We start from the raw sequence: 26,215 nt of genomic DNA, 5'->3' as shown, positions 1-26,215 counted from the left end.
GGACACTGACACAGGATGGAAACATGTTCCTAGTTAAGTCACAGCGGACTTGTTTTCACTAGGAAAGATTAATTCACCAAGTTGTAATTCCTTGAAGGTATGGGATTCACAAGGCCAACAGTGTCACCTGAGCAGATCCCGGCAGAATGCCAAGAACCAAGAAACACAATCATTTGAATCACAGAATAAGGTGCACAGGAGAGATGGGGAGCCTGTGGCTCTCCAATATTCCTTAGAATATAACTCCCATCATTGCTGAACTTTGGTATGTTAGCTGCAGTTCTACCCACAGAGCAAAAACTTTAAAAGCCACTACCCTTAGCTTTCAAAGAAGGCCTATGTTGCTCTGATGCGCCCTCTTGCTTCTTAGGTGATAATAAATCATTCCTCCAGCTGATAAGCTAAGTGGCCTCACCTTGAAACAATTCACAGGGGAGTCTATAAAAAGGGCTGTCTTGCAAACAGAACAACAAGGCGAGCAGCTCAATAAAAGCTGATTCAGGGCAAGGAGGAAAAAACACCTCCACCTTTTAAAAAGGCTGTTAAAGCCTATTCCCCACAAACGTGAGGCTGCCAAAAGAAAAGAAGAGTTAGGAATCAGTCATCTGTGTGATACTGCTTTGAGAACTCTGCTCTCAGGCTTGCATTTGAAATCCCAAGCAAAGTCACAACCACACATTTAAAGTGCTCTTACACCACTTTATGGCTCCCCCCCCCAAAAAAAAACACACCATGAGAACAGTTGAATCAGGGTGCTAACCTCAGAGCTGGAATTCTCAGCATCCTTAATAAACTAGAGTTCCCAGGACTCTCTACAACTGTTTGAGTGGTATAAAAGTGCATTGAATGTATGGTGTGGATCCAAGTTGCTAGTCCTTAGGACATCATTAGAACGAAGTTCGAGAAACAGTGCAAGATGCAGCTCATAACAGTTCAGTACCCGGAAAGGGGCTTTGGAATTCCTCCACTACTCTGGGCATTTATCCTAAAGTGCTCTTTGCTGACCTCCTCTGCCTTGCACCATAACTGCCTTTTCTACTCTTACCTTCATCTGGCGGCAGCACAGAGGCAGCCAGGTAGGGAAGAATCTGCAGTGCATTCAAGGTATGCACTGTTGGGCTTCCTGTCTCAATCTTCCAATATTTGATTCTTATCTCTGCCAATATATCTCAGGGCAGGATCCAACAAAGCCATTGGCCATGTTGCCTGTGACTGATCTCAGCTGTAGTCAAAACATCTAGGGCTAGAGGTTGGTGAAGGCTGTAACAGACCCAACAGCAGAAAGGAAGTGTCAATTGCAATCCACCAAAACAAAACAGCTTCCTTGAAAAAGCAGGGTTTGACTGGCAAAGAGCAAACTAAACGTGTCTACAGAGAGAAACATCCCTGGTGTCACCACAAAAAAGGCCAGGTTCTGTCAAGCCAAGGTAAATTATAAATTTAGGGCCAAGTCCATGTGTTTTAATAACACCAATTAAGTGAGACACAGTCTAATACCTTAAAAATTCCCAAAGACAGAATAATCACAGGACTGTGAGCCACTTGGGATATATAACATTTAGAAGTTTCCAAATAAGGCTTGTTATCCTCTGCCAAGGGAAGAAGCCAGCTTGATCCAATGTGTTTTGCAATAAAGAATTTTAAACATTTCACCAACCAGAGGTAAATATTTTTGAAACCCACAATGAGTAAAAAAAAACAAAACTGGATGAAAGATCCAACTAAGATCTTTAAAGGGTTTCTGAATAACCACAATACAAGACTGCTTCTAAGTTTGCTAGTTGTGGGAGCAGCACACCCTTAAACATTCTGAAAAAGGAAGCTGTATAACCATCTAGGCTAGGAGCCTTGCCTGATTTAAGATGCTTAATCGTTTCCAAAATCTCCTTTGTGGTTATGCAGTGCTCAAGAATGTTCCTGCTCACCTCTCTGAGCTGAGATATTTACACAGTATCCCAAAAAATGTTGTCTTGGCTGGGGGAGGCAAACAGGAACCATACAAACTGTTATAAACATTGGCCAACTGTATTTCAGAGTTTGCCAACTGTATTTCACTCCTGACTATTTAAACATATTTAAATAGATTTTCCCGTTATCTCTGAAACTCCATTTTATTTTTTATGTAATTTATTTGCCATTAAATATGAACCCTCCATATTCATAAAATCTGTGTTTCTAGTGGAGCAGATCAACAAGTTTGATTCATCTCTAGTACTTCCTGTTCTTTCTGTTTACATTCAAGTTGTTTGTACATCTGACAAGAGCCAGTGACTTTACAAACTTGTTCAAGGTCCTGAATATTTTCCCCCCAGTGTTTTGTGTCTGACCCGCAAACCACCCCTTTTTCAAAGTAAGTGAACCCATCGTGCACTCCTAACGATAAACGGAAGCTGGTTCACTGACTTGGCAACACTTTTTCAAGTTAAGAGACAGAGCAAGAGGCAATACTTTTATTTGGAGAAACCAGATTTATTTTTTTTAAGAGGCAAACTGTTGAGTCATAGGACTTTTCTTCAGATGTTGGGAATTGGGTTGGGTGGTTGCCTCGCTAGGCTGTTTGCCTGGACAGATCTGCTTTAGTCACAGCACAAAACAGCAGAGGTTAGGCAAAACAGACACTGTAAGATAACAAAAAATGCATTCTGCCAAAATGGAAATCACACATAGTCGCCTTAAGTCCAAATTAGCAATATATAAATTATGGTACTCCTACCGAAAAAGGGAGGGGGGAAGGGAGGAGGGAGAGAGTAAAACCTAGAATTGGATATATTTTAGCTCAGAGCAGGCATCACACGCAACCAGATATTGTGCCAAGTCTAGTATAATATACAAACTATGGCTGAAACTTTGAAAACATTCAACAGAAGTCGAATAGTTGCAGTTTCCTAAATTTACTCCCATCTCCATAGTACAGTGGTACCTCAGGTTAAGAAATTAATTCGTTCTGGAGGTCTGTTCTTAACCTGAAACTGTTCTTAACCTGAAGCACCACTTTAGCTAATGGGGCCTCCTGCTACTGCTGCGCCACCACTGCACGATTTCTGTTCTCATCCTGAAGCAAAGTTCTTAAACCAAGGTAATATTTCTGGGTTAGCAGAGTCTGTAACCTGAAACGTATGTAACCCAAGGTACCACTGTACAGGAGGTTTGGGAGATGAAGGAACAGTCATAAATATGGCATGTCAATTCGTTCTAAACCACCGTTAAGTTTCCCAAACCATGGTTGGCTTGTTTGTTTTACTTCATAAAATTTATATACCACTTGATTGTAGATAAAATCTCAAAGGGGTGTACAAAAAAGATACTATAAAACAATAAAATCGTCACTTAAAAAATTACAATAATTTACAGAAGGTTAAAACCACAATAGAGGTTAGGTGTGATGTCTGAACAGAGTCATAGTTTATCCACCCTGATTATTATAAAATTCTGAAAATGGGATACTTTCTTCCCTCGGTCCCTTAACAGCAAGGACATAAACATCTGTCATATGACCAGGCCTTTTTGTCAGCTAGAACTCAGTTCCGGCACTTCTCAGGTGGGTGTTATTGCCATTATAAGAAAACAAGGAAGGCGTTCATAGTGATTTCCGGCACCTCTTTTTTCTAGAAAAATAGCACTATATATGACAGTATGTGGGAATAGATGGGGGATGTGATATAACTGAAGGCTACCTCAGACTGCCACGGACTAGCAGGAATGGAGCTCTGGAAACAGGTCATGTGACAAATATGGAAACGTAAAGGAAGGCCCCCTAACCCTCGGTTTCTGAATCCTCATATTGGGAGAGGAGGAAGGGTTGTTTTTGTTCATTTAATTAATTATTTTAATTATCTAGAACTTTCGGATTAAATTTATTAGTTGCCTGGCAACCTAGGTTTTCTGACCAACCAATAATTTAGAGCCACTAAAATCCAATAAATAAGGTGACTGCATATAGGAAGGGCAAAGTTTATTAGTGATTTATTATTATCAAGCACATAACCCATTTATTTTTTATCAGAACAGAGTTGGCGACTGAGAATCTTACTTACCAGGTTCTTTCTATTTGGTCTGAATTTGTGTCTGGCATTTAATTCCCCTTTTCCCTGACAGTACTGGACACTCCACTATCTCTTCCCTTTCCTTTAATGCCTGTATCTTCCACTATCACGCTCCCCACTTGGGGAAAGAGTTCTTAGGAACCTGAAAGTCTGCCCCATCCATGTCAAAGTGCACTGACTCGTCTACAGAAAGGGGCTTGATTTTACTTGCTGTGTGCTGCTCCTGCTTCTGAGGGGCCAAGGCAGCCCTGTCTAGCCCCCTACAGGAAGGCTCAAGGCAGTTTTCTATTGCCAACAGCAAAGCTGTCTTTTGCGGCACCCAAGAAGATGCCCTCTGCTTAGGCCACATTCCTTTAAGCTTCCGAGAGTCCTGTGGCACTGTTGTGGGCTTCCAACATGTCTTCTAGATAAGCTACTGTCCCCCTTTTCTTCGGGCATCCTTCCAACAGCTCCTCGATACTCCGCACATGCTCAACAGCCCTTTCCAGGAATTTGCTCCTTTCAGGAAAGTTCTCACCTATCCCCACTTCCTCTTCGGAAACTCCAGATTTCAAATACTGCAACATGTAAGATCCAATTACTTCTCCATGCTCAGCCACTGACTTTTCGATGGCCGGCAGGTCCACCTCGTCTGCCAGGCTCAGCAAATGGAGCAGAGCGTGGCAGAGCTGCGTCTGCAGGCTGGCGCTGTACTTGAACTCCAGGAAGTCTTGGGCTTCCTTGCTTCTCTGCAAGGCCACAACCAACGCACTCCAGATCTGGGAGAATTGCTCAGGAGTCCCGTAGCGCTTCCTTTCGGCAGGCACCGAGAGGGCTGCGGCTGATTTGATGCGGACTTTGAAATTCTTGCAGGACTTGACAACAGAGGTAAGGGCGTTATAGGCTTGGGCGGTCCAAAGGGCTTCTCCTAAAAGAATTGGAAGCAGGAAAAAGCAAGGGTCAGGAGACTGGATAAGGTGCTTCACAGCCACAATCTGCCAAAAATCTAAGAGACAGGTGGGCTGTTTGGGGGGCTTTTTTTACTCACAGTATGTAGAATTGCTGTAATAAATGTCTAGCTATTGTTGCTAGAGAAATGACAGCTGCGCTGGCTGGCAATCAGCTCCAAGGCCATGTTCAAGGTCCTGTTGTTAACATATAAAGGCCTGAACAATTCAGGACCAGATTACCTGAAAGACCACCTGACCATGTTCACTTAGATCACCAGTCTTCAACTGGTGGGTCAGAACCCACTAGTAGCCTGTGGCCTGATCCAACGTGGGTTACGACAGGAGCACTACCACAACGCAAAAATATGGTAAAAGGTTGAAATGGGTCCCAAAATGCATTTGGGGGTTAAAAGTGGGTTCTGGGTATGAAAAGATTGAAGATACCAACTTATATCACCAGGGAGAAATTCTACTCATGCGGCACTGCACGCTACGGAGTATCATAGGGTGGTGACCTGAAAACAGACGTTATCTGTTACTGCCCCTGTACTTCTGCCATATGAGAAGCAGCAATTGCCAGTTGCTTCAGCTGTTTTGTGAAGACTTTACAATTTTTGCTGGGGCTTTCTCTGGCCTATAAGACCAGGCCCTGATTTATTTGCCTTCATGAGGTTTATAATATTTTTTTTTAATGTATAATGTTTTCATATTGTACGTAGCGTACATGGCTTAAGAGATTCTCAGAATATTAAGTGGTTTTGAAATACTTTTAAGTAAAATAAAAATGCAATGAATAAATGGAATTTCAGAGGCAGCGTGCCACTGAGTAGGGCCAACAGGAGTGGGGGGGGGTCCTTTTAGAAATACTTTGAGCCTTGATAATGGGTTTCAATTGGCCACTGTTGGAAGCAGAACAAGATCCTCAGTATGATACAACAGGGATTTCCTTGGATTCTTACACCATACTGCCTGTGATCTGTAGACCAGGTGCCTCGAAGAGACAAGAAGGGAAATCTTTGCCAATATCCACTCAAAGGACACATGATCCTAGGCCTCATTTTTGCACATCCATTTGGGATCAATAACATACAAGACAAACGAGGCACAGAAACATCGAACCATTGTTTTGCACTCACCCAGCGGCAAGGCAGGATTTTTGAAGACGTTCCCAAGTGCGTAGCAGGCGTTCCAGCAGACTTTCATTCTGTTTTCACTCTGCACTGTAGAGATCAAGGCATGTACGGATTCCTCAATGGGTTGGCTGAACCTGGGATTAGCAATCTGTGACGGCTGCAGAAAATGAAGAAGGTTTCCAAGGGCACGGACAGCATTGCTTTTCACCTGGAAGAGAGATTTTGAAATTCTGGTATGTGCAAGAAAATGCTGGCTGCCACTGCATCCAGTCACAGATTTACCCAGGCTGTATGATGACTGGCTTTGCCTTCTGTGTCTTGGGCCTTTAGGTGACTGAGCATCAGAAACAGGACCTTCTCGGTGGTAGCGCTGTAGGTCTGGAATACCCTCCATTCAAAAATCTACCCAGCTGCCTCTGTGGCTTCTTTTCATTGTGAGCTAAAAACAGGTTTCCCCAACTACTGCTGGTATTGTGTTTTAGATTGCTACTTTTAATTTACTTTTGTGTGTGTTTTAAAGAGCTTGGCTTTATAATATGTGTTTGCAAAGCCACGCCAAGTACCTATGAGCTGGAGTAGAAATAATAGTTCCACACTCCATCTGTGTATCATGCAAAGTTTGGGAAGCAGCTTCATTCCATGTTCCTTAAACTGAGGAGTGCACATATCGAACCAGGTTCAAATTGCAATTCGGCCCCAGAACTTTTCGGAATAACCACTCTCAAGTGAAACTACCCCATAATGTTGCTAAGAATGTAGAGAGGAGATAAATGTTTCAGAGGGACAGCCACGTCAGTCTGCTGCTGCGAAACAAGAAGTCGCATAGCATTTATTTTTGTAAACCTCTTTTTTCTGTAACAATCAAGAAGTATATAAATTTTGATAAATAAAAATAAATCTAAACACTAACAAATTTATTACGGCATAAGCTTTGTGAATTACAAGCCAGTTTGTTTATTTGACAAGACTCATATACTGCTCAAACAACAAAAACATCTAAGCACCTAAGAACAGAAGAAGTTGACTTTAGCTCTGATGAAGTGAATTTTAAACTCATAAAAGCTTATGTCACAGTAAATTTGTATTTCAGGTGCCACAAAGGCTGAAAAGATGGGAAATAAAGAAGCCACAAAACCTGCCCCCTTGTGGCAAGAGGTCATGTGCAGAAGTGCAGCACCAGACTTCACATTCCCCTGAAAAGAACCGATCTGGAGATTGCTTACAATCATAGTTGCTTACCTCTCCGACAATGCAAAATCCAAGCTGGAGGCAGGAAACATCTTGAGGAAAATGTACTACATTTCCCAAAACACTCCAGCACTTAGTCTATGTGGGATGACAACTACAGGTCCTGCTTTCAACTGCAAAGTCTCACCACTTCAGCCAGCCAGAGTGACATCACTGCCTGCTATGAATGCACTGGTCATTCCAATGCACCCCTGTTCTGGTCCTGGCTGAATGGTTAAATGGATACCTCAATGCGTCTAAATAACGAAACACATTATACCAACTCTGGAACTCTTGGCACTCCCAGTATTTCAAGTGTGTCTGAATCCAAGAGCTACACACAAGTCCACAGCACCACCAAATACAAAGGGAACGTCAATGTACTTGCCTTGTCTTTGTCCTTTGATGCATCAGTTGCCGACCGCAACATTTTCAGAAGCAGCAGGTCTGAGAATTCATCCTGGAAACTTTGTCCTAACAACTCCCTGCATTCCCAAAATGGGAAGGGGGGATCAAAAGAGGAGAGATCATAACTAGAACTGCTGCAAGAAATGCACGCATAATGCCCACCTGAGTAAAAGACGAAACTCAAAACTATGTTAAGTTAGCATCAGACAAAACAGCCGTGCCCTTGAATTGGCCATTTCAAATTGTGGGAAGGGAATCCATGATTAAATTAGGAATCTATTGATTGTTCTTCTACATACTTCTACTTACTGCTTTTTTAAAAAAGTAAGAAATGAGTGATGTAAATTGAAGTCCCAGAATCAGATTCATTATGGACTACCTGCCCAGTTCCCGCAAACACACACACACACACACACACACACACACACACACACACAGACACAATCTCATTAGGACAAAACAGCAGTATCAAAGACGAGGCTCTGGTACAGGGAGGTAGTAGAATTTTAAATGCCACTGGGGCAACAGCACACAAACAGGCTTGTGTACCAAAACCCATCTTGAAGGTTGGTATCTGGATCCAACCACTAAAGGGAAAGGACAGGGCCTTCTTTGTGGTGACCCATCAGCTTTAGAACTCCCCCCCCCCCTTGAGGTGTTATCTTTTGGGCACTGAGTAGAACTTTCCCCCTTTCTCAAATGCTTGTTTCTTTTAAATTTTAATTTTATGGGGTTCAGTTGCTGTTTTTCCATATGTCATTTAAATAATGATTTAATAAGATGTAAAAAAAAAAAGTCCCAAAGGAGTTTGCTACATACATGTTGATGATCAGAGTGTCTGTCAGGTTGCCCAAGGACCAAGCTGCTTTGGCACGGACATTTGGAGAACTGTCACAGAGGGAATCCAGGATTGCGTTGGCTGTGTCCGCAACGAACATCACATCCTAAGGATAGATATTGACCATTTTTTTCGGTCCATTTGATTTCACCCTCTTCCCCAGGAACCCTGCTTGGCTGATTTTATATATCACAACCCAGCAAGAGATTTTTGTAGGAGTGTCTAGCTCAGCTGCCACACAAGGGTGTCTGGATACATTTGCAGCTTTTTAGTTTAGAAAGAAGGTAAGCAGGAGGCAACATGAGTGTATAAAATTAAACATGGTGTAGAGAAAGTGAGTAATAACAACAACAAAAAGGTCTCCCTGTTTCCTAACACAAGAATTCAGGGGCATCCATTAAAAGAAGAATGCTGGAAGATACAGGACAGACAAAAGGAAGCAGAAAGAATTTGCTTCCACATCAGGCAGTGATGGCCACTAACTTGGGATAGCTTTTAAAAGAGAATTGGCCAAATTCGGGGAAGGTTATCAATGGCTACAAGCCACAATGGTTAAGTTCTGCCTCGACTGTCAGAGGTAGTAGGCTCCTGAATGCTAGTGGCTGGAAACCACAGGCAGAAAGGATCCCTATAGGCATCTGGGGAGAACCGGATCCTGGACTAGATAGACCACTGGCTTGATCCACCAGGCTCCTCTTAAATTCTCCTGCTGGTTGTCACTGGCTGAGCATTCTTACCCTGCTTCTACCTACGACTGGCCAAGCTGCTCTTATGGTTACCCATGAGAGGGATGGGGCAATTAGAGAGAACTGAACAGGGTCTGGACCATGAGAAAGGACAGGAAATGGGGGCAGAAGAAGAAAACTGAAGAGCAAATAAGCCAGCGGTGAAGCTGTAGCCCTACGGATGTTGGTCTAAAACACCCATAAGCTTCAGATAGCATGTTAATGGTAAGGGATGAGGGGTGTTGTAGTCCACCAACATTCTGTATCAAAACAGCTGTCGGCTACGTGTTTTCAAGAAGCCTACAAGGGCAGGAAGGCAATATCTCTCCCCTGTTTATCCCCAGCAAGTGGGAGTTATGCTGACTCTGGATATGGAGTTAATTTTATTCCTCTTGGCATGGTCACTACTCCTGTGGCAGAGTTGTCCTAGTGATTTAAGCTTTTAAAAAGCCAACCTTCCTTCAGCTTTGTAAAGAAGCCTGCAGAAGTTACTAGCCTGCAAACTTTAATAGGCTGCTAAGAGGCTAATAGCCTGCATTTCCATGTTGGCCATGAAGGAAAGGAAGCCCCCTGCTCCTTGGTAGGCAAGGAATCACAGGCTACTGGGCTCTTAGCAGCAGGTTGGTTGAAGAAGAATGGAGTGGTTGCCTGCACGGAATTCCTGGTTGCCTATGACTATCCGGTGCATCACTAAATGCAGAGTTGGCCTTCCTCTACATATTACAGACACTGTATTACATTTTATCCAATATACCCCGTCACCTTGATTGATTGTTAATTACTGATGGGTTGTATGAGGTGCCCAAACTTCACTGGTCTCCTGATACTACAAGGGCCTCTGAGTACATTTTCATCTAATTGGTGCTCCAGCTACTTAAAATCAAGTGCAATTACCCCAAACCGCTAATCTTATCCTTTCACTAATCACAACCTATCATTAAATTAATTGCTTCTCAGTACTCCCCAGTGACCTTACAACTCTAATCTGCTCTTCAGTGTCACGCTCCATTTGTCTTCTCCTTTCTTTGCCATTACTATTATTCATTTAAAGAAAAAAAAGCCACACACACTCTCTTTTTAGCTTCAGCTGTTTGGGTGTTTAGCTTAGCAGTGCTCTCTGAAAGAGCAGCCTGCTTACTAAAGGACTTGCAAACATAGACGTGAGGTTTGAACAGAAATGCTGATCTCAAGCTGTGCTTTGAGAGCCCAAAGGATTGTCAAGTGAGTATGTACTGAGTATATACTCAGTTAAATACACGAGAAATTTATAATATCCATGTCCCACCCACTGGAGAAGGGGGACATTTGTCCAGGACCCAAGTAGGGTGATGTGTAACTAGACCTGTATACTTGCTTCAGTCCCGTGTTGACAGAAGCTAAGAGCAAAAAGGTCCAAAATTTGAAGAGGCTGAAGACATTGGTGCAAATATAGTAGTAATTTTACAGGTGGCTTAATTAAGACTTTCAATCTGCCTTTCATGGCAAAAGTGACAGAATTTGCATTTGTGTGTGGTGGCGGAAGAGGAGAAAAAACAGAAGATATTGAGGGCCTTTGGGCCCCTTTCATTTTCTATGCAAATTCAGAAATTCAACATGGATATGAATGCATTTAAACATTTTCATGGCAGTGAAAAAGAATCATAAAACATTATGAAGTGTATGAAATTTACAGTTGTAAGGATTAGTGTACAGTTGTACCTTGGTTCTCGAAGGGCTTAGCTGCCAAAACAAATCGGCTCCCAAAACAGGAAGTAAGTGCTCTGGTTTGTGAACGTTTTCCGGAAGCCGAACATCTGACATGGCTTCCGCTTGAGTACAGGAAGCTCCTGCAGCCAATCAGAAGCTGTGCCTTTTCAAATGGTTTCGGGAGTCAAATGGACTCCTGGAACGGATTAAGTTCGAGAACCGAGGTACCACTGTACAGTGGTGCCCCGCAAGACGAATGCCTCGCAAGACGGAAAACCCGCTAGACGAAAGGGTTTTCCGTTTTTGAGCTGCTTCACAAGACGATTTTCCCTATGGGCTTGCTTTGCAAGACGAAAACGTCTTGCAAGTGTTCCGATTTTTTTCCGCTCCCCCCCTTTTTCTAAGCCGCTAAGTCGCTAATAGCCTTTTAGCCGCTAATCCGCTAATCCTTTAATAGCCGCTAAGCCTTTAATAGCCGCTAAACCGCTAATAGCGCTAATCGGGTTGCTTCGCAAGACAAAAAAACCGCTAGACGAAGAGACTCACGGAACGGATTAATTTTGTCTTGCGAGGCACCACTGTATATGCATTTTGTAAGTGATACAATTTAAATGACCCACAGCACATGTTTAACGTTTTGTAAATTAAAACGCTGAAGACTGATTTAAAATAGGACAGAGGACTACACTTGTCAATGCCACAGCAAAGTGAGAGACTGAACACACTAGCAGACCTCATCCTCTCATGGAACTCACTGTCATAAGATGTGGTGCTGGCCTCTTGTTCTGACAGCTTTAAAGGGGAATCAGCCCTCTTCTCATCCCTGAAGTTGCCTATCTAAAATCTATCTTCTCCTGTCAGAAACCCTATGGCCCTGAATACCAATTGCTGGGAATCCCAGGCAGGGAGATCACCACTGTGCTCAGGTCCTGCTTGTCAGATTCCAAATAGGCATCTGGTTGGCGAATGTGAGAACAGGATGCTGAACTAGAGCAGTGTTTCCCAACCTTTTTTGGGCAAAGGCACACTTGTTTGATGAAAAAAATCTCGAGGCACACCACCATTACAGCCCCGTGACGTCAGCGCGCAGCGTCACGCCGGGAGGGACGCACGAAAGTGTAAGTTTCAATTTTTTTCCTCCCCCTTGCCGGGGAACCTCCAAGCTTTGGGGGTGGGGGGGGAGGAGGCAGCAAAGCGAGGCAGGAAGGAGAGCACGGCTTGGCTGGGTGAGTTTTGGCAGGGGCAGGGAATGAGAGCCGCGAGGCGGGCGCTGCGGACGGAGGCGCTGCCCACCGAGCTCGCAGGCAGCCAGGCAGGCAGACAGCGAGAGCCCCGCGCTGGGCGGCCTCTCCTCGCCGCCGCCGCCCCGCCTCTCGCCGCCCGACTCGCGCGCCTCCCTCCAGGCAACATCTCGCGGCACACCAGGCAACATCTCGCGGCACACTAGTGTGCCGCGGAACAGTGGTTGGGAAACACTGAACTAGAGAGATCATTGGCCTGATCCAGTGTGCTCTTTTTAAGCTGCTGTTGTTGGACTAGATGGGCCACTTGCCTGATCCAGCAGGGCTTTTGCTATGCTCCTATATAAATTATTATTCTTATGTTGAGTGAAGAATTACATCTTGCCTGCCTTGGATTTCACTTGGTGACCCTGAGTTTAGGAGTCTAGTAGCTCAAAGTTAGAAGGTTTCATCTGCATGGAAAAAGCAGAACAGCAAAAAAACAAAAAAACAAAAAACCACAACCCCCCCCCCCATTAGTAAGTTTTGTGGGCTTATTTACAAGGCTAGACTTAACAACACTGTTCCCATTTCATAAAAAGATACAGAGCAAAACCAAAAGTAACAGAGGAAACAGAGATCAAACTATGACCTGCTGGAGAGACGGGAAGACAACGTAGACCCCAAGCGCACGAGCGGCAGCAGCTTTCACCAGTGGATTCTCACTGTGGTTGAGCCCAAGAAGAATAGTGATGCAGAGGATTTGCTTGTCGCCCTGCCCATCAGCAAAAGGAGAGAAGTCATCAGTCAAACATCACACAGCCAAACTCATTTTGTTGAAAGGATTTCAGCCCAGGGTTAAAATGGTAACGTTAAACAAAAACCAGAAAATATGGAAGTCTAACAGACTGAAGGTACTGCCAAGGGATTTTAAACAAAGTCACAGTGAGCCACAGTAAAGGCATCATGGCAAACCACATTGGAGGGTTTGTATCCTGGTGTCCAGCAGGGTGAAGAACCTGGAGCCCAGGGGAACCTCACCCTGAGCCACACCCCCCTGCGCAGCCACAACCTCTCACCCCAGGCCATCCCTTTCACCAGCCTTGAATCACACCCTCCTTGAATGCTTTTTGCCAGGCTGGAATGTGTCTGTGGTCCCTGACAATGCAGCATCTTGCTTGCTTGGATGACAGAGAGGAAGAAACCAGCCATCCTTACCAAGGCAACGTTTACATCCATTGCTCCACCTACTTTTTGCCTCTTTCATTCCCACAGGAATACTGACATGTAAAGCTTAGCAACATGCTTACCGGGAGACCACTGAAAGCTTCTGGTAAGATGGAAGAGAGAGCATTGCAAGAGCTGGTCTGAAGTGTTGGATGTTGGGCGTTTTGAAGTGCGCCCAGTAAGGGTCCATTCAGCATTCTAGTCCAGAATGTTACAACCTACAGGGAAAGCAAAAGCCTGGTTGCAGTTATAACCCCTAGGAGTCTTTCAGTAAATTGCTACATAGAATCACAGCACTGGAAGAGATCACTCAGTCAATGCAGGGTGCAATGAGAGCGTCCCTAACAGGAGACTGTCTAGGCACTGTCTGTTAAATACATCCAGTGAAAGGGAATCCTCCAGTTCTAGCTGTAAGGAGGCTTATATTGAGACTTCACCAAATTCTGCTTCCTTGTAAGTTTCCATCCATTAAGTTCTAACCCTGCTGGTTAAAGTAACAGAGAATAAGTCTGTTCCTTCTGTGTGGCAGTCACCTTAAACCAGTAGGCATAATATCATGTCTCCCCTTAATCGTCTCTACTCCTGGCTAAAGATACCCAGTTTCTTGCCAACTACTCCTCACAAGAGGTGGTTTCCAGACCCTTCACCCATTCATTTATTGCTAAACAAAGGATCTACATTCAGACACTGTTTCAAAAGTTTGAAAAATGGAATCAACCACATGCATATTATACACACCAGGTCGACAGGCACACGTTGATCTGCAGTGACAGCCTCATCTGACTTGTGCTGCTGTATTATACCGACACCAAGCTCATCCAGGAGCTGACAAAAAAAAACAACACACACAAACAAACAAACACGGAAAATGAATAAACTGAAATACATCCACAAGCGTGGAACAAAACATCATGCGGCCCCAGGTAACTTTCTTATTGATCTGTCTTATCGACCGATTCCCATTCTCCCCAATTTAGAAAATAAAAAACCTCCAGGAAAAATGACAACAAGGCAGTCACAATATATATGTTGCTGTGGTGTCCTTTAAATGTTGTTTTAACAATTTATAATATGGAAGCTGCTGTTAGCTTAACTGGACGGCCTTTTCAACTATGGAATTTAACTTGTATAATGCCCTCCACATAGATGCTTGTCTGACAACCACACAATAGTGTTTTACCAGCCAAGTGAAGAATGCTCTTCTGTTCTTACAGGTCTCTTAAACGCAAGGAGTACAGTCATCTGGTACTTTTAGATGCTTGAACCAAATTATTCCTCTTGCAGGTTTTTAGATTTTAGCTGCTCTTCTTATGCTAGGTTCCTCCACAAACACACACCAGTGTTATTTATAAATTGGTGTTGCTGTCTTTATTGCCATTTCTTAAATTTTGATTTGTTATTACATGGGTTTGTAAACTGCTCAAAGAGCTAGGCTGAATATATATGAATTTAACGAACAAAAAAGTGCATTTATCTGTAACCAAAGAAGTTTGGACAGAAGTTATTTTTTTTACCTTACAACACCAACATTGGACAAACTCTACAAGCTCTTACTTTTGCCCCATGGAGCTGGATGGATGGATCTGTTTCCTCCATGCACTTACAAGCCACTTCACCAAGCTCTAGCAGATAGCTCTGGGAGACTGAGAAATACCCCTTGACAAGTAGGGCTAGGACCTGTAATAGATAAAGATGGAGAGAAGAGCATGTGTCAGATAAACATAGGCAGCTACATTCCTCCACCAGTGGGAATCCTCTGGGTCATCGGCCAATCCTGGACTGTCAGTAGGGCTGCATCTAAACCGCAATTTTAAAAGCTCTGAAAACACTCTGCAAAAAACTGTTTTAAAGTTCACAATGGAAAATTTCATAGTGTTCCGATTTCAGCTCTACACCATCTATTGTCACCGTGTTATAACGCATTTATAACTACTTTTAAAAAATTAATGTAGCTTAGTCCTGGGTCTAATTTGGTTCGCAAGGCCATTTCTCCAAAACCACACCCACCTGCTTATCAGCTGATGTCACTTGAAATGTCACCTGATGGGCAGGAAGACAGGGATAATTCCTGTATTGGCTGTTCTCAATGGGCACAGCCAGAGCACCATAATGTAATAGCCCCCAATTGAGCAGTTGATAAGTTGGGGCTGAAGCCTAATTCAGGATGGGTTTTTGCGTTGAAACGCCTACTAAAACGGAGGGAGGAAACTTCATTTTGGCAGCACCTTGCAACCAACTTCCCTGTGACATCAGGTGATCAACAGGTGGGCTGGCATGTGCTTTCCGACTGAGCTATGGTCTTCAATGTGTCAGAGGACTCCCTTGTTTAAACTGTAGGAAGAAGGTGGCTACCATTCTGGTCATCTAGCCTCACTGACTTACCTGCAAGGACTCCAGCCGAACTGGAGAGGGTTCATATATGCTAGTGGCTGGCAGGCAGCTGGTGTCGCTATCTGAGTAGCTGTCTTCCTTGGGCAGCACAACCAGAGAGATGCAGAGATTTAGGAGCCAGCAGGGCTCTGCTGCTTCGTTTTCCACAGCAAGGGGCTCCTCTCCTGGAGCTGCTGGGGCTTCTTTGCGCCATTCAGGTACGCCAGAGCATGTAGCTGAATGCGGTATGGCAGAGCGGCTATCACTGAGCCCTGAAGAGCTGGGCAGCTGCAAAAGGCGGCGAACCTCCGGCAAAGGAGCCTGAGCCGATACGATGGCTCCTAGCAGTGTGAGGCTTAACACTCGAACGTTAACATCTAGTAGAAAGAAACAAAGAGCACCTGTGAGGCAGCTGCAGTAAGGCCAAGGGTCAGGCCACTACCTTGTATGCATTGTATACTCTGGCGTCATGGTAAGTCTTAATATGCAGAGATCAGCAACTGGAAGCCCTAGGGCCAAATGTGACTCCCCTTGGCTCGCTGCCAGTTGCCAACCCAAATTGGGGGGGGGGGGGCTCCAATTCGTGGAGCAGAAATATTTGACACCATTCCCCAGGGTTTCCGGCAGCAACTGACAAGTACACCGCTGGGTTACATGCCATAATGCAGCAGTCAGTTTCTCAGAATGGAAGTTTAATACACAGAAGACCATTAACATGCAAGACTGTGGCACAAACCCATACCCCCAAGGAGAACTGGGACCTGCGCGTACCTTTGTGTCTAATGTATGGCTTTATCTGGTGCCATACTCTTGTCAGCAGCCCAGGCTTCAGACGGCTGTATGGCGCGTTCGATACCAGATTGGCAAGGCACTGGAAACGTGCAAGGAAAAGAGAAGGTGTTAGCAAGTCACTTAAAAAGTAGACACCATGTATGCTTCTTGTGCATTAGTACCTACAGAAGGACTGTCTTGGGCAAGGACTAGTAGCAGTAATAGGCTTAGTAATATTTCTGGTTGTCTGTAGATTAGCAACAAGAGCATAGCCATCATGGCTAATAGCCACTGATTATGAGAATCTGCACAACTGCTGGAGAAACAATGCATGCTGCAAAAAATTACTTTTAAAACCTGCTGGCGAGCAAACTAGTAGAACTGACAACATGAAGGGAATTCCTGCAGGCAAAGGTTTACCTTGATTATTTGGGTGAGCGTCTGGGAAGAGGATTCAGCCACCAAGGCCAGCAGCAGACAACGGTGGAGCTCTCGGATGCTGGATGCAATGGAAACTGAGAAGGGTGTGAAGGCTCGCCTGTGATCAACTGCATCTTCAGCAATGGAAAGGAACTGCTTGGAGCCTTCCAAGATGGCCGAGAGAACTTGGAGGGCACAGGCCCGTGTCTGGAAGAGGGAGGGATTCGTATCATGGGAAGGACAATAGCTCAGTGGTAAGGCAAGGACTCTACAGACAGATGGTCCTGGGTTTGATCCCTACCACCTCCTAGTTAGAAGGAAGAGAGATCAGGCAATGAAGAAAGACCCTGGAGAGCCATGGCTGGTCAAAAGTAGACAATGCTGGGCTAGACTGATAAAGTGTCTGACTTGGTATAAAGCAGCTCCCTACAACTTAATAACAATGATAATAAAATAAGATCGCTTACACATCAAAATGGCTTCTAAGTGGTTTACAAGATCAGTTATGAAATCCATGCACAATTAGAACACACACAAAAACAAGCCTGTTAAAAAGGGTTAATAGTTTTTTTTAAAAACCTATTAGATTAGGTAAGACTTTCCTTGAACTTGGGACTTCCCAAACAGGTGGAAGAGCCAGTGGAATGCCAATACTGATGAGGCCTCTCGTAGTTCAGCCACCAGTGCAAAAGCCTACCTCTGTGTTACCACAAGTCACAAGTGCTAGTACCAAAGCTGGGTATTCAAGGGATAAAGAGGACAAGCAGGGCTGACATGGTCGGGTTGGATAAACCAAGAATGAAAGTCCACCAGCGAAAGTCTACAGCTGCCAGTGAACTTCTTACCTTTGGAGAAGGATCTTTTAAAGCAATAGTCATCAAGGATGCAGACTGTGGGCTTCCTATTCCAGGCACATCGGGAACGAACGCGGACCAGTAACCATAGAGGACTTTCTTCTCTATCGATTTCACAGTGGAAAGGAAGCAAGTTAAAGCCCCTTGACGAACTTTCGCTAGGAAAGACCTTGCACAAAACAAGAGAATACATTTTTAGGTGCACAGAACAAATAATGGATTTAAAAACCTGGATTAGATTTATTTATAAAAAGTATTTATATACCGCTAAATCATAAAAGATATCAAAGTGGTTTACAACATCGAAAAGATAAAAACCATACAATAATAGTGTTAAAAATAATCTGAAAGTATACCTTATAGGCTTACACCAACCTTGTTTTACTCTGTATCCCCCCTTCAGCATCAGAATACTCTGAGTCGCTGCTGCTAATTCTTTTCCAGCCCAAAGCACTCAGAGGTACATGGTCATTCCCAAATGACGAGTGTATGTCACTGGAAGCTCGATTCCAGACATCTGAATCAGAATCTTGCAGTGCATCTCCACGTAACTTCTGCTTCTCTGGTTTACCTCCTCTGTCACTTTCTGGCTGCCCTTTCAGCTCTTCTTCCAACTTTCCCTTCTTCTGCTTCCCTTTGGGCTTTTTCTTCCTGCTCTGTTGTTTGAGAAGAGAATCATGCACAGAGAGGGGTAATCAGAGTTTTGCTTTTATATAACGAAACATGAATAATCTGCATCAGCAGCCAGAGTAAATCAACTTCCCCATACCTCTTCAGCACAATTTAAGGTTTTATTCCTGCATGCCTAAGAAAGCATCTTGTCAGAAATGTCATTCATATACAAAATTTGATCACCAATATGTATGTGAGTAATGCTTTTCCTGAGTGCTCAAAGAGCTTAACACTTTTCCCCAGAAATCCCAATGACTCTGTAGAGGAGATCAACATTATTAACTCCAGACATAATGGAAAATATAAAATGCAATGTCACTCTGAATCTGGCAACAATCTGACTAAACAGTCTAATCTTGGATGCACAAGGAATCAAGGACAAATAGCTGGCTACCAGATTCAGTCTAAATCTACACAAACACACACACTCCCCGTATTACAGAGGAGACACTGTGACCAATAAAAAGTGCTTTGGCTGAGCTCACCCTGTACACTGAGGTGCTATTTGAACCAGAAGCTTCTAGCTCAGAGCTCATGTGGTTAACCAGCACACAACTTTTTCTGAGGAAGGTCTGCCCCCCTTCAAAGTAGGCAAAACTTTCTTAAAGGGGTAAATCCAGCCTCTTTGCCTAATCCCTTCAAACTCCCCCTCAAGCCTCCTTTGCCAAAACCCGATTCCAAGGCCATGCTGAAACTCAGCTTGTAGTTAAAACAGTGATCTGTACTGAAACAAAAGCATATCCCACCCGTTAACCTGCCTCTCCTTCCCCTGAACTCTGTAAACTCCCATGCATTTAGAGATTAATGATTCTAGACAAGCATACAAACCAGGGGAGTGCATGGCATGTATTTTCACTATTCTCTTTTATAGATGACCCCCTGCCCTTCCTGTCCTCTGTCGCAAAGTGTCATTGCCTAGACATCCTTAAAACATGGTGAAGCAGAGGCCAGCGAGTGTATTAAAAATGTGCTCAGTCTGTGCGGATGCAGCGTTTGAGCTATTTTTAAATGGTAGATGTACACAAATGAAAGATCAATACAAAAATATGTTTACCCCAGTCATTTTAGCATTTCTCAGTTCTGACTTCTCCTGCTTGTCCGGCGACCTGCTGTCATATTGAGGAAGCAATGCTGGATATAAAACGGCCGGCATTTCTATGTTCAGTCCAGGAAGCCCATGGAACATGCACTTCTAAAATGAGAAACAACACCCCACCCCCCATGAGAATTGCATTATTTGGTGACAGCAAATCAATGCTCAGTGGGTCCCTTCTTCTTTTTGGAAATGGTCTACTTCAGTGACTCCAGTCAAAAGCTACCCTCCTCTTTCTTCAAGGTGCCTCTGGATTCCTGTGTCATCCCTCCTAATTCTTTTGCTAAACATTCCTAAATTCACTTCAGATTTGTCACTATACATTAAAAAAAAACGCAGCTTTGCTACTCTAAACTTCCTTGTAGGATTTTTAAAGCATGCCAACCAAATCTATCCATGCAAACTCAGCTGAAAATGCCCAGCTAGAACCTGCCCACATAAGCTGCACTCAAATGTAAAAGAAGATGATGATGAAGAAACCCATGGTTTATCGTAATGGGAATTAGTCTAACCTCCACCAGAGGCTCACGTGTTCCCTGTCTCTCCTCTGGCACAACCATAGCGAGATCAGGAGCTTTTTGCTTTCGTTTTAGGTTAGTGAGTTTAGCCCTAAACTGTGGCTAATCTTAACTATGGTTTGTGGGAAAGGTTGCTTTAATAATCCATGGTTTATAATGGACTTTTTTCAAATGACCATAGATTAACAAGTTTGCTGATTAAAGTGACACAAATGATGGTTAATAAAAAAATGGAAGTGAGAGTTTCCCAAGTCTTCCTTGCAGCTGCAATAAAGGAGAGGGGACGGGGCAGCATTCAAACCTGGGGGCGGGGGGAGAGGCTCATTTCTGTCCTGATACACCAGACTTCCCCATCTGATGTACTTTGGATGTCGTTGGACTAAAACTCCCAACATCCCAACTGTAGTCCAAAAGATCTAGAGAGCACCATGTTTGGAAATGCTTCGATACACTATAGTTTTATCATGATGTTCAAACTCAAGACACAAATCTAGTCCTAGAAAGTGAAAGAATTTCAAAAGCAGACTGCAAGAATGGAATACAGGAAATTGAAAGGCAGGATCTATTGCTAAGACAAGTATTTGCAGTGCAGATTATGAGAAGCATCCTGGCCAGAAAGTTCACCTTCCTCTGTGACAAAGGGGGATGGGACTTCCATTTTAAACAAGTCACCTTTAATACAGCAAGAAGGGAACCCAGACGATCAGTTTGTGTCAACTTCATCTTCCCACCATTTAAGAGTAATTGGATTCCTTTCAAGGCGTTCTGCAACAACTAGAAGACCGGGGGTGGGGTGGGGGAGAGAACAACAACATTAGCCACTTGGCCCATCAACATGGCACTGTCTGAAGTCACAATGTTGTAGCACATGATACAATTAGTGTAAAGCATTAAATTTCATTAAATTTCATCTGCAAATCTTTCCCAAAAGCCAGAAAGTATTTCACAGCATCACACCCAAATTTAGTCATAAGCTCAGCATGTGGCTTTGACCAAACAAGAATCTTTGGGCCTATGATACAGGACTGCACATTAAATCAATTTCAAAATGTTATCAGATTGTTCCACCAGCAAGATCTGCAACATTAAAAACAGGAAAGTAATAGGAGTTGGCCAACTAATTATGAGTTCCAAGCAAACTCATTGGAGAGGGATATACAGTGGTGCCCCGCAAGACGAATGCCTCGCAAGACGGAAAACCCGCTAGACGAAAGGGTTTTCCGTTTTTGAGCTGCTTCGCAAGACGATTTTCCCTATGGGCTTGCTTTGCAAGACGAAAACGTCTTGCGAGTGTTCCGATTTTTCCCCGCTTTCCGCCCCCTTTTTCTAAGCCGCTAATAGCCTTTTAGCCGCTAATCCGCTAAGCCTTTAATAGCCGCTAAGCCTTTAATAGCCGCTAAACCGCTAATAGCGCTAATCTGCTAATAGGGTTGCTTCGCAAGACGAAAAAACTGCTAGACGAAGAGACTCGCGGAACGGATTAATTTCGTCTTGCGAGGCACCACTGTAACTGTGAAACAGAGCATATGCATTCCATTATATGTCATCCCAGTTCCAGTTAAGAGATTTTTTGCACTTCGGACAAGGAAAACACTTCTTTCCGAGAACCTGGAGCACTTTTTCCAAAACATGACTGCAAGGAAAGCTGATATGCTCCTTCTGCAATAGGTTGACCACAATTTAAGACAGGCACAGAGAATCTTCTTCAGCCCAAGGGCCACTTTCCCACATGCACAACCTTCAGGGAGCCATATGCCAGCAACAGGTGGAGCCAAAACGAAAAGCAGGCATGGACAGAGCAGGTGGTGTCAAAAATGGCACAAGTACACCACAAACATACATGTATGTTCAACACACATGCAGACTCTTACCCTGCTCCAAAGCAATTAGGCTTGGGAAAAGGAATGTTATTGTTAAATAAAAGGGACATTGCTGTAGAGCATTGCTGCATTTTACAGTTGAGGAAACCATCCCCAGAAGTGATCAGGAAAGTTGCTGCTTACCAGTGTGTCTCAGACAAAAGGGCCACATTTGCTTACCATGCAAAAGGTGATGTCATCCACCCCAGATCCTTTTGAAGACTGTAAGACACTAAGAAAAACCTGAAAGCAGAGTTCTCTGTAAGGTTCCTCCAGACATGATTGCCCAGGTGTGCTAAAAAACAACAACAAGCAGTTAAACCCAAATCAGAGCAGGCGAGAACGTCTATTACAGAGAAAAAAAGACACCACCAGAGCAGTTTTCCTTACCTGAGGCAGAGATTTGCCATGCTAAGCACTGCGGCCCTCTTGAGCTCGGTGTCGGTCTGAGCAGGGCTGCTGAGTTGCACCAGAAGTCCATTTTCACCCAGCAAATCCGGAAGATACTAAAAATATAAAGTACCAGTCCCCACACTGCTAGATACATGATCCAATTATTATTATTATTATTATTATTATTATTATTATTATTATTATTATTATTCAAATGAAAACGGCTTAATATCTCATAATATCCTGAAGCCAAAACAGACTAATACTCAGCTGCATGAAAGATAAAAATAGAACAATGATGAGGGGCCCCAACATGACATCCTCAGACACCCCCCTTGGCAACTGCTAAGGCTCCTTGGCCCTGCATCATCCTGACAGCAGATGACTGATAGGGGAATGGTTCCACCTTGTTCTCAACCCACCTTTTGGCACTTAGATCCAGTGTTGTAGACAGAAGCTGCCAAGGCCTGCAGGATTTCAACATGCGTCCAAGTGCTGCACTGCTTCAGCGCAGAGATAAAATAAGGCAGAAGATATTTCAGACTCTCCTCATCAACTATAACCTGCAATTGTATAAATAAATTGTTTTAAATCTCTAGGACATCTCACCTTACCTTTTCCTAAATTAAAAAGTCCTAAATGTTTTCTCATATGAGAATTGTTCCAGCCCCTTGATCTTATTTGTTGCCCTTTTCTGCACCTTTTGCAGCTCTACAATATCCTTTTTGAGGTGAGGAGACCAGAACTGCCCACAGCACCCCAAACGTAGTCACATCATAGATTTGTATTGAAAGGAACGGTATCAAAAATTTATCTAACCCTCCCTGAACATGGTGTTTGCCTTTTTCACAAATGCCACATAATGAGTCATCATTCTCACATGGTTATTCACTGTGAACCCCAAATCTCAGACCCCATTCATATGAAGTTAGGACTTCTTGCCCCAATGTGCGAAACTTTATACTTGCTCAGGAAACTACCTGAGATCAGACTAGTTGTCCACCTAGCCCAATACTGCCTGTTCCGACTGGCAGCAGCTCTCCAGGCTAACCAGCAGAAGCCCCTCTCAATCACCCACTCATGATCTTCCTTATAATAAATACTGCAGCGCAACAATCATTCAGTTCTCTGGTCCCAGAGACAGCTGTGCAAAAACCATGTGGGGGCACGAACATTGCACATGTGTGTGAACGCACACCTGGCTTCAATTCACACACTGGACCAGAAAGTAGGGGAGGCCGGGGTGGGAGAAATTAATTTTCTTACCGGAAATCTGTTGAGCAAGTGATGAATCAGCTGGCAAACTTTGTTGACAAGATGTTCTTGATTAAGTGGTACAAGCTTGCAAGCCTGAACAAGTAGTTCACAGACATCCTGCCAAGTAAAACACACTCAAGATTTTTAAATTTTTATTTTTAAAATTGACTTTATATACCGCCCTATACGGAGATGCGGGGGACACTGTGGGTTAAACCACAGAGCCTAGGACTTGCCGATCAGAAGGTCAGCGGTTTGAATCCAGCACGTCAAAGTGCAAGTAGATAAATAGGTACCGCTTTGGCGGGAAAGTAAACGGCATTTCCGTGTGCTGCTCTGGTTCGCCAGAAGCAGCTTAGTCATGCTGGCCACATGACCCGGAAGCTGTACGCCGGCTCCCTCGGCCAATAAAGCGAGATGAACGCCACAACCCCAGAGTCGGTCACGACTGGACCTAATGGTCAGGGGTCCCTTTACCTTTACCGCCCTATACCAGGTCTTAGTGCGGTTCTCAGAACAGAATATGCGTTTCCAGTTGGCCTTTCCTCCCAAGGAGCTGACAACCCGACCCCACTTCACCTTGTATCCTTACGACGACCCTGCGAGGGAGGGTGGGGGAAGAGAGACTAGCCCATCGTAAGTTGCCCACCCAGGTTCATGGCTCGGGGAGGATTTGAACCCCGGTCTCTCCCGTCCTGGACTCTCCGCCCTCCCGCCCCCATTGCCCCCCGTTCCCCACTTCATGCGCCCCCGCCCACCTCTACACCCTCCTCCTCCTCCTCCTCAGCCCCCTCACCTCCGGCCTCGGCGCCCCCGGCCCCGCTCCCCCCGGCCCGCAAGTCTCGGAGATGAGCTGGTCGAAGAGCAGGTGGAGCTCAGTGCGGCGGCCGCTGTCGCCTCCCGGGACCTGGCTGGCGTCGCCCCCGAGCCGCAGGGCGCTAAGACGGGCGAGGTAGCGCTTCAGGAAGGGCGCGGGTTCAAGCCCCGCCGCTCCCTCTCTTAGCGTCGCGGCCTCGGCCGCCATTATCCCAGCTCGGCTGCCGGTTGCCACGGCGACGGAGCCGCGCGGCCGGAACTTCCGGTGGAGAAGGGAAAAGCCGCCATTAGCCGTGACCGAAACTCAGTGGGCGCTGCTCTAGGCTGTGACGTCTCTGTGGTGGAAAGACCCGCTTGGCCAGGCGTTGGAATTCGCTTCTCTGGGCAGGCGCTGCACGTCCTCGAGCGCCCTCTGGTTGCAGCTTGGCATTTAGCTCGTAGGACTTAAGTCTGAAAGTAAGCAAGCCACGAAACTGTGACACAGCTGGATATTGCTGGCTGGGGCTGAAGTAGTCCAAAATATCCGGAGAGCAGCTCATTGGCAAAGGCTGGCACAGACACTCAACGATACTGGCGGTCGCTGTTTTAAGTGCCTCGCTTTGCACAGCACGTTATATGCATTGAGATTTGTAACACAAGCTTCTGTTCTGGAGGGTGGGTGGGGAAACACTATGAGCTTCAGATTAATCTCCTTGTATAATCTCCACTATCCCTCTGCTGAGCCTTAAATTATTATCCGCTACATTAAATATTTTTATCCCTTCACCATCCCCCTAAGTTGTTGTCTCCCCCTTCCTTTTTTTGCTCCTTGCATTTCCCTCTCCCTCCACGTTAGTCACAGACACACAAATGACTGAAAAAAGCAAAACAAAAAAAACACCTGGGTATATTTGCAACCATCTATCTGCCTAAAAGCTGCAATTTTGCCTTCACAACACAGTGCTGCTGATTGTTCTCTTTTGCATAATGTGTAAACTCTGAGTGCTTCGTGGAGGCTGTATAAACTTTAAATACAAAGGCCATGATCTTTGCCAAACCGAAGATGTTTTTTCACATGCCTTTGACTCCAGTATGCTCAGTCTTAAAACTTACCCCCCCCCAGTGGGTTAAAAATGGGTGCTTCATTTCGGCTGGATCTGCCCTGTTCCCCCCCCCAAAAAAGGCAGCAGAAATGCCATACAGCCTCATCATATTTCTGCGAATGAGGGTGGACATGTCTGAGAGGGGGCAGCCCTCTAATTGAAGTTCTGTCTGTCCAAGTCTCATTTCAAGACCAAGTACCCTAAGAAGGGGTGGGGTGCTGAAGAATATAAGAGGTGTGCTAGATCAAAGCTGTTCTAGTCCAGCGCTCTGTTCTCATGGTGCCCGACCAGATGCACCTGGAAAGCCTAGATCTGCCTAACATCACCCTCCCCTTTGGGGTCCTTAGCAATTGTTATTCAGAGGCACACTGTTGTGTACTGAAGTTCTCACCCTGGGCCAGCAGGGGGATACTGTAGATAGTTTTCACTCAGGTCCACATATGCAAATAAGGAATTGAAAGTGACGTTCAGTGATTGGATAGTTACAGAAAGTTGTTACTGTTGCCTTGTAGTTGAGCTCTATATAAGCAGGTTGGCTGAACCCTTCAGTTCAGTTCTGTTCTGGCCTGTGAATAAACAAGAGCTGTTTGAAGAATCGCCGTGTTGTCTGATATGTTCACCCACAACTTAACACACACTGCCTCTGACCAGTGGAGGTGCATCACAGCCATTGT

General features: G+C 44.6%; 1 protein-coding gene and 1 long non-coding RNA gene across 2 annotated transcripts; one reads left to right on the top strand and one right to left on the bottom strand.

Moving 5' to 3' along the window:
* Nucleotides 1-3,937: 3,937 nt before the first annotated feature.
* Nucleotides 3,938-24,700, bottom strand: HEATR6 (HEAT repeat containing 6). Its single transcript, XM_081172879.1, has 20 exons — nt 24,440-24,700; nt 23,653-23,760; nt 22,809-22,949; nt 22,384-22,499; nt 22,174-22,288; nt 20,807-20,908; nt 19,578-19,715; nt 18,227-18,507; nt 17,843-18,020; nt 16,998-17,204; nt 16,578-16,677; nt 15,819-16,183; nt 14,991-15,113; nt 14,175-14,261; nt 13,520-13,654; nt 12,862-12,984; nt 8,560-8,684; nt 7,721-7,817; nt 6,109-6,313; nt 3,938-4,950 (listed from the first exon to the last, which is right to left on the bottom strand). Exons 1-20 carry the CDS (start codon nt 24,665-24,667, stop codon nt 4,397-4,399), a joined length of 3,528 nt encoding a protein of 1,175 aa, XP_081029005.1. The 5' UTR covers nt 24,668-24,700; the 3' UTR covers nt 3,938-4,396.
* On the top strand, nt 8,691-12,854 carry LOC308574917. The gene is made up of 3 exons (XR_014002628.1): nt 8,691-11,213; nt 11,562-11,984; nt 12,478-12,854. It is a non-coding gene; the product is annotated as an uncharacterized lncRNA (long non-coding RNA).
* Nucleotides 24,701-26,215: the final 1,515 nt, after the last annotated feature.

This window comes from Podarcis bocagei (genome assembly GCF_964188305.1).
Source record: "Podarcis bocagei genome assembly, chromosome: 15".
Lineage (NCBI taxonomy): Eukaryota > Metazoa > Chordata > Lepidosauria > Squamata > Lacertidae > Podarcis > Podarcis bocagei.
Note: the sequence above shows the minus strand (reverse complement) of the source record. Positions and strands in the feature narration are given on the sequence as shown.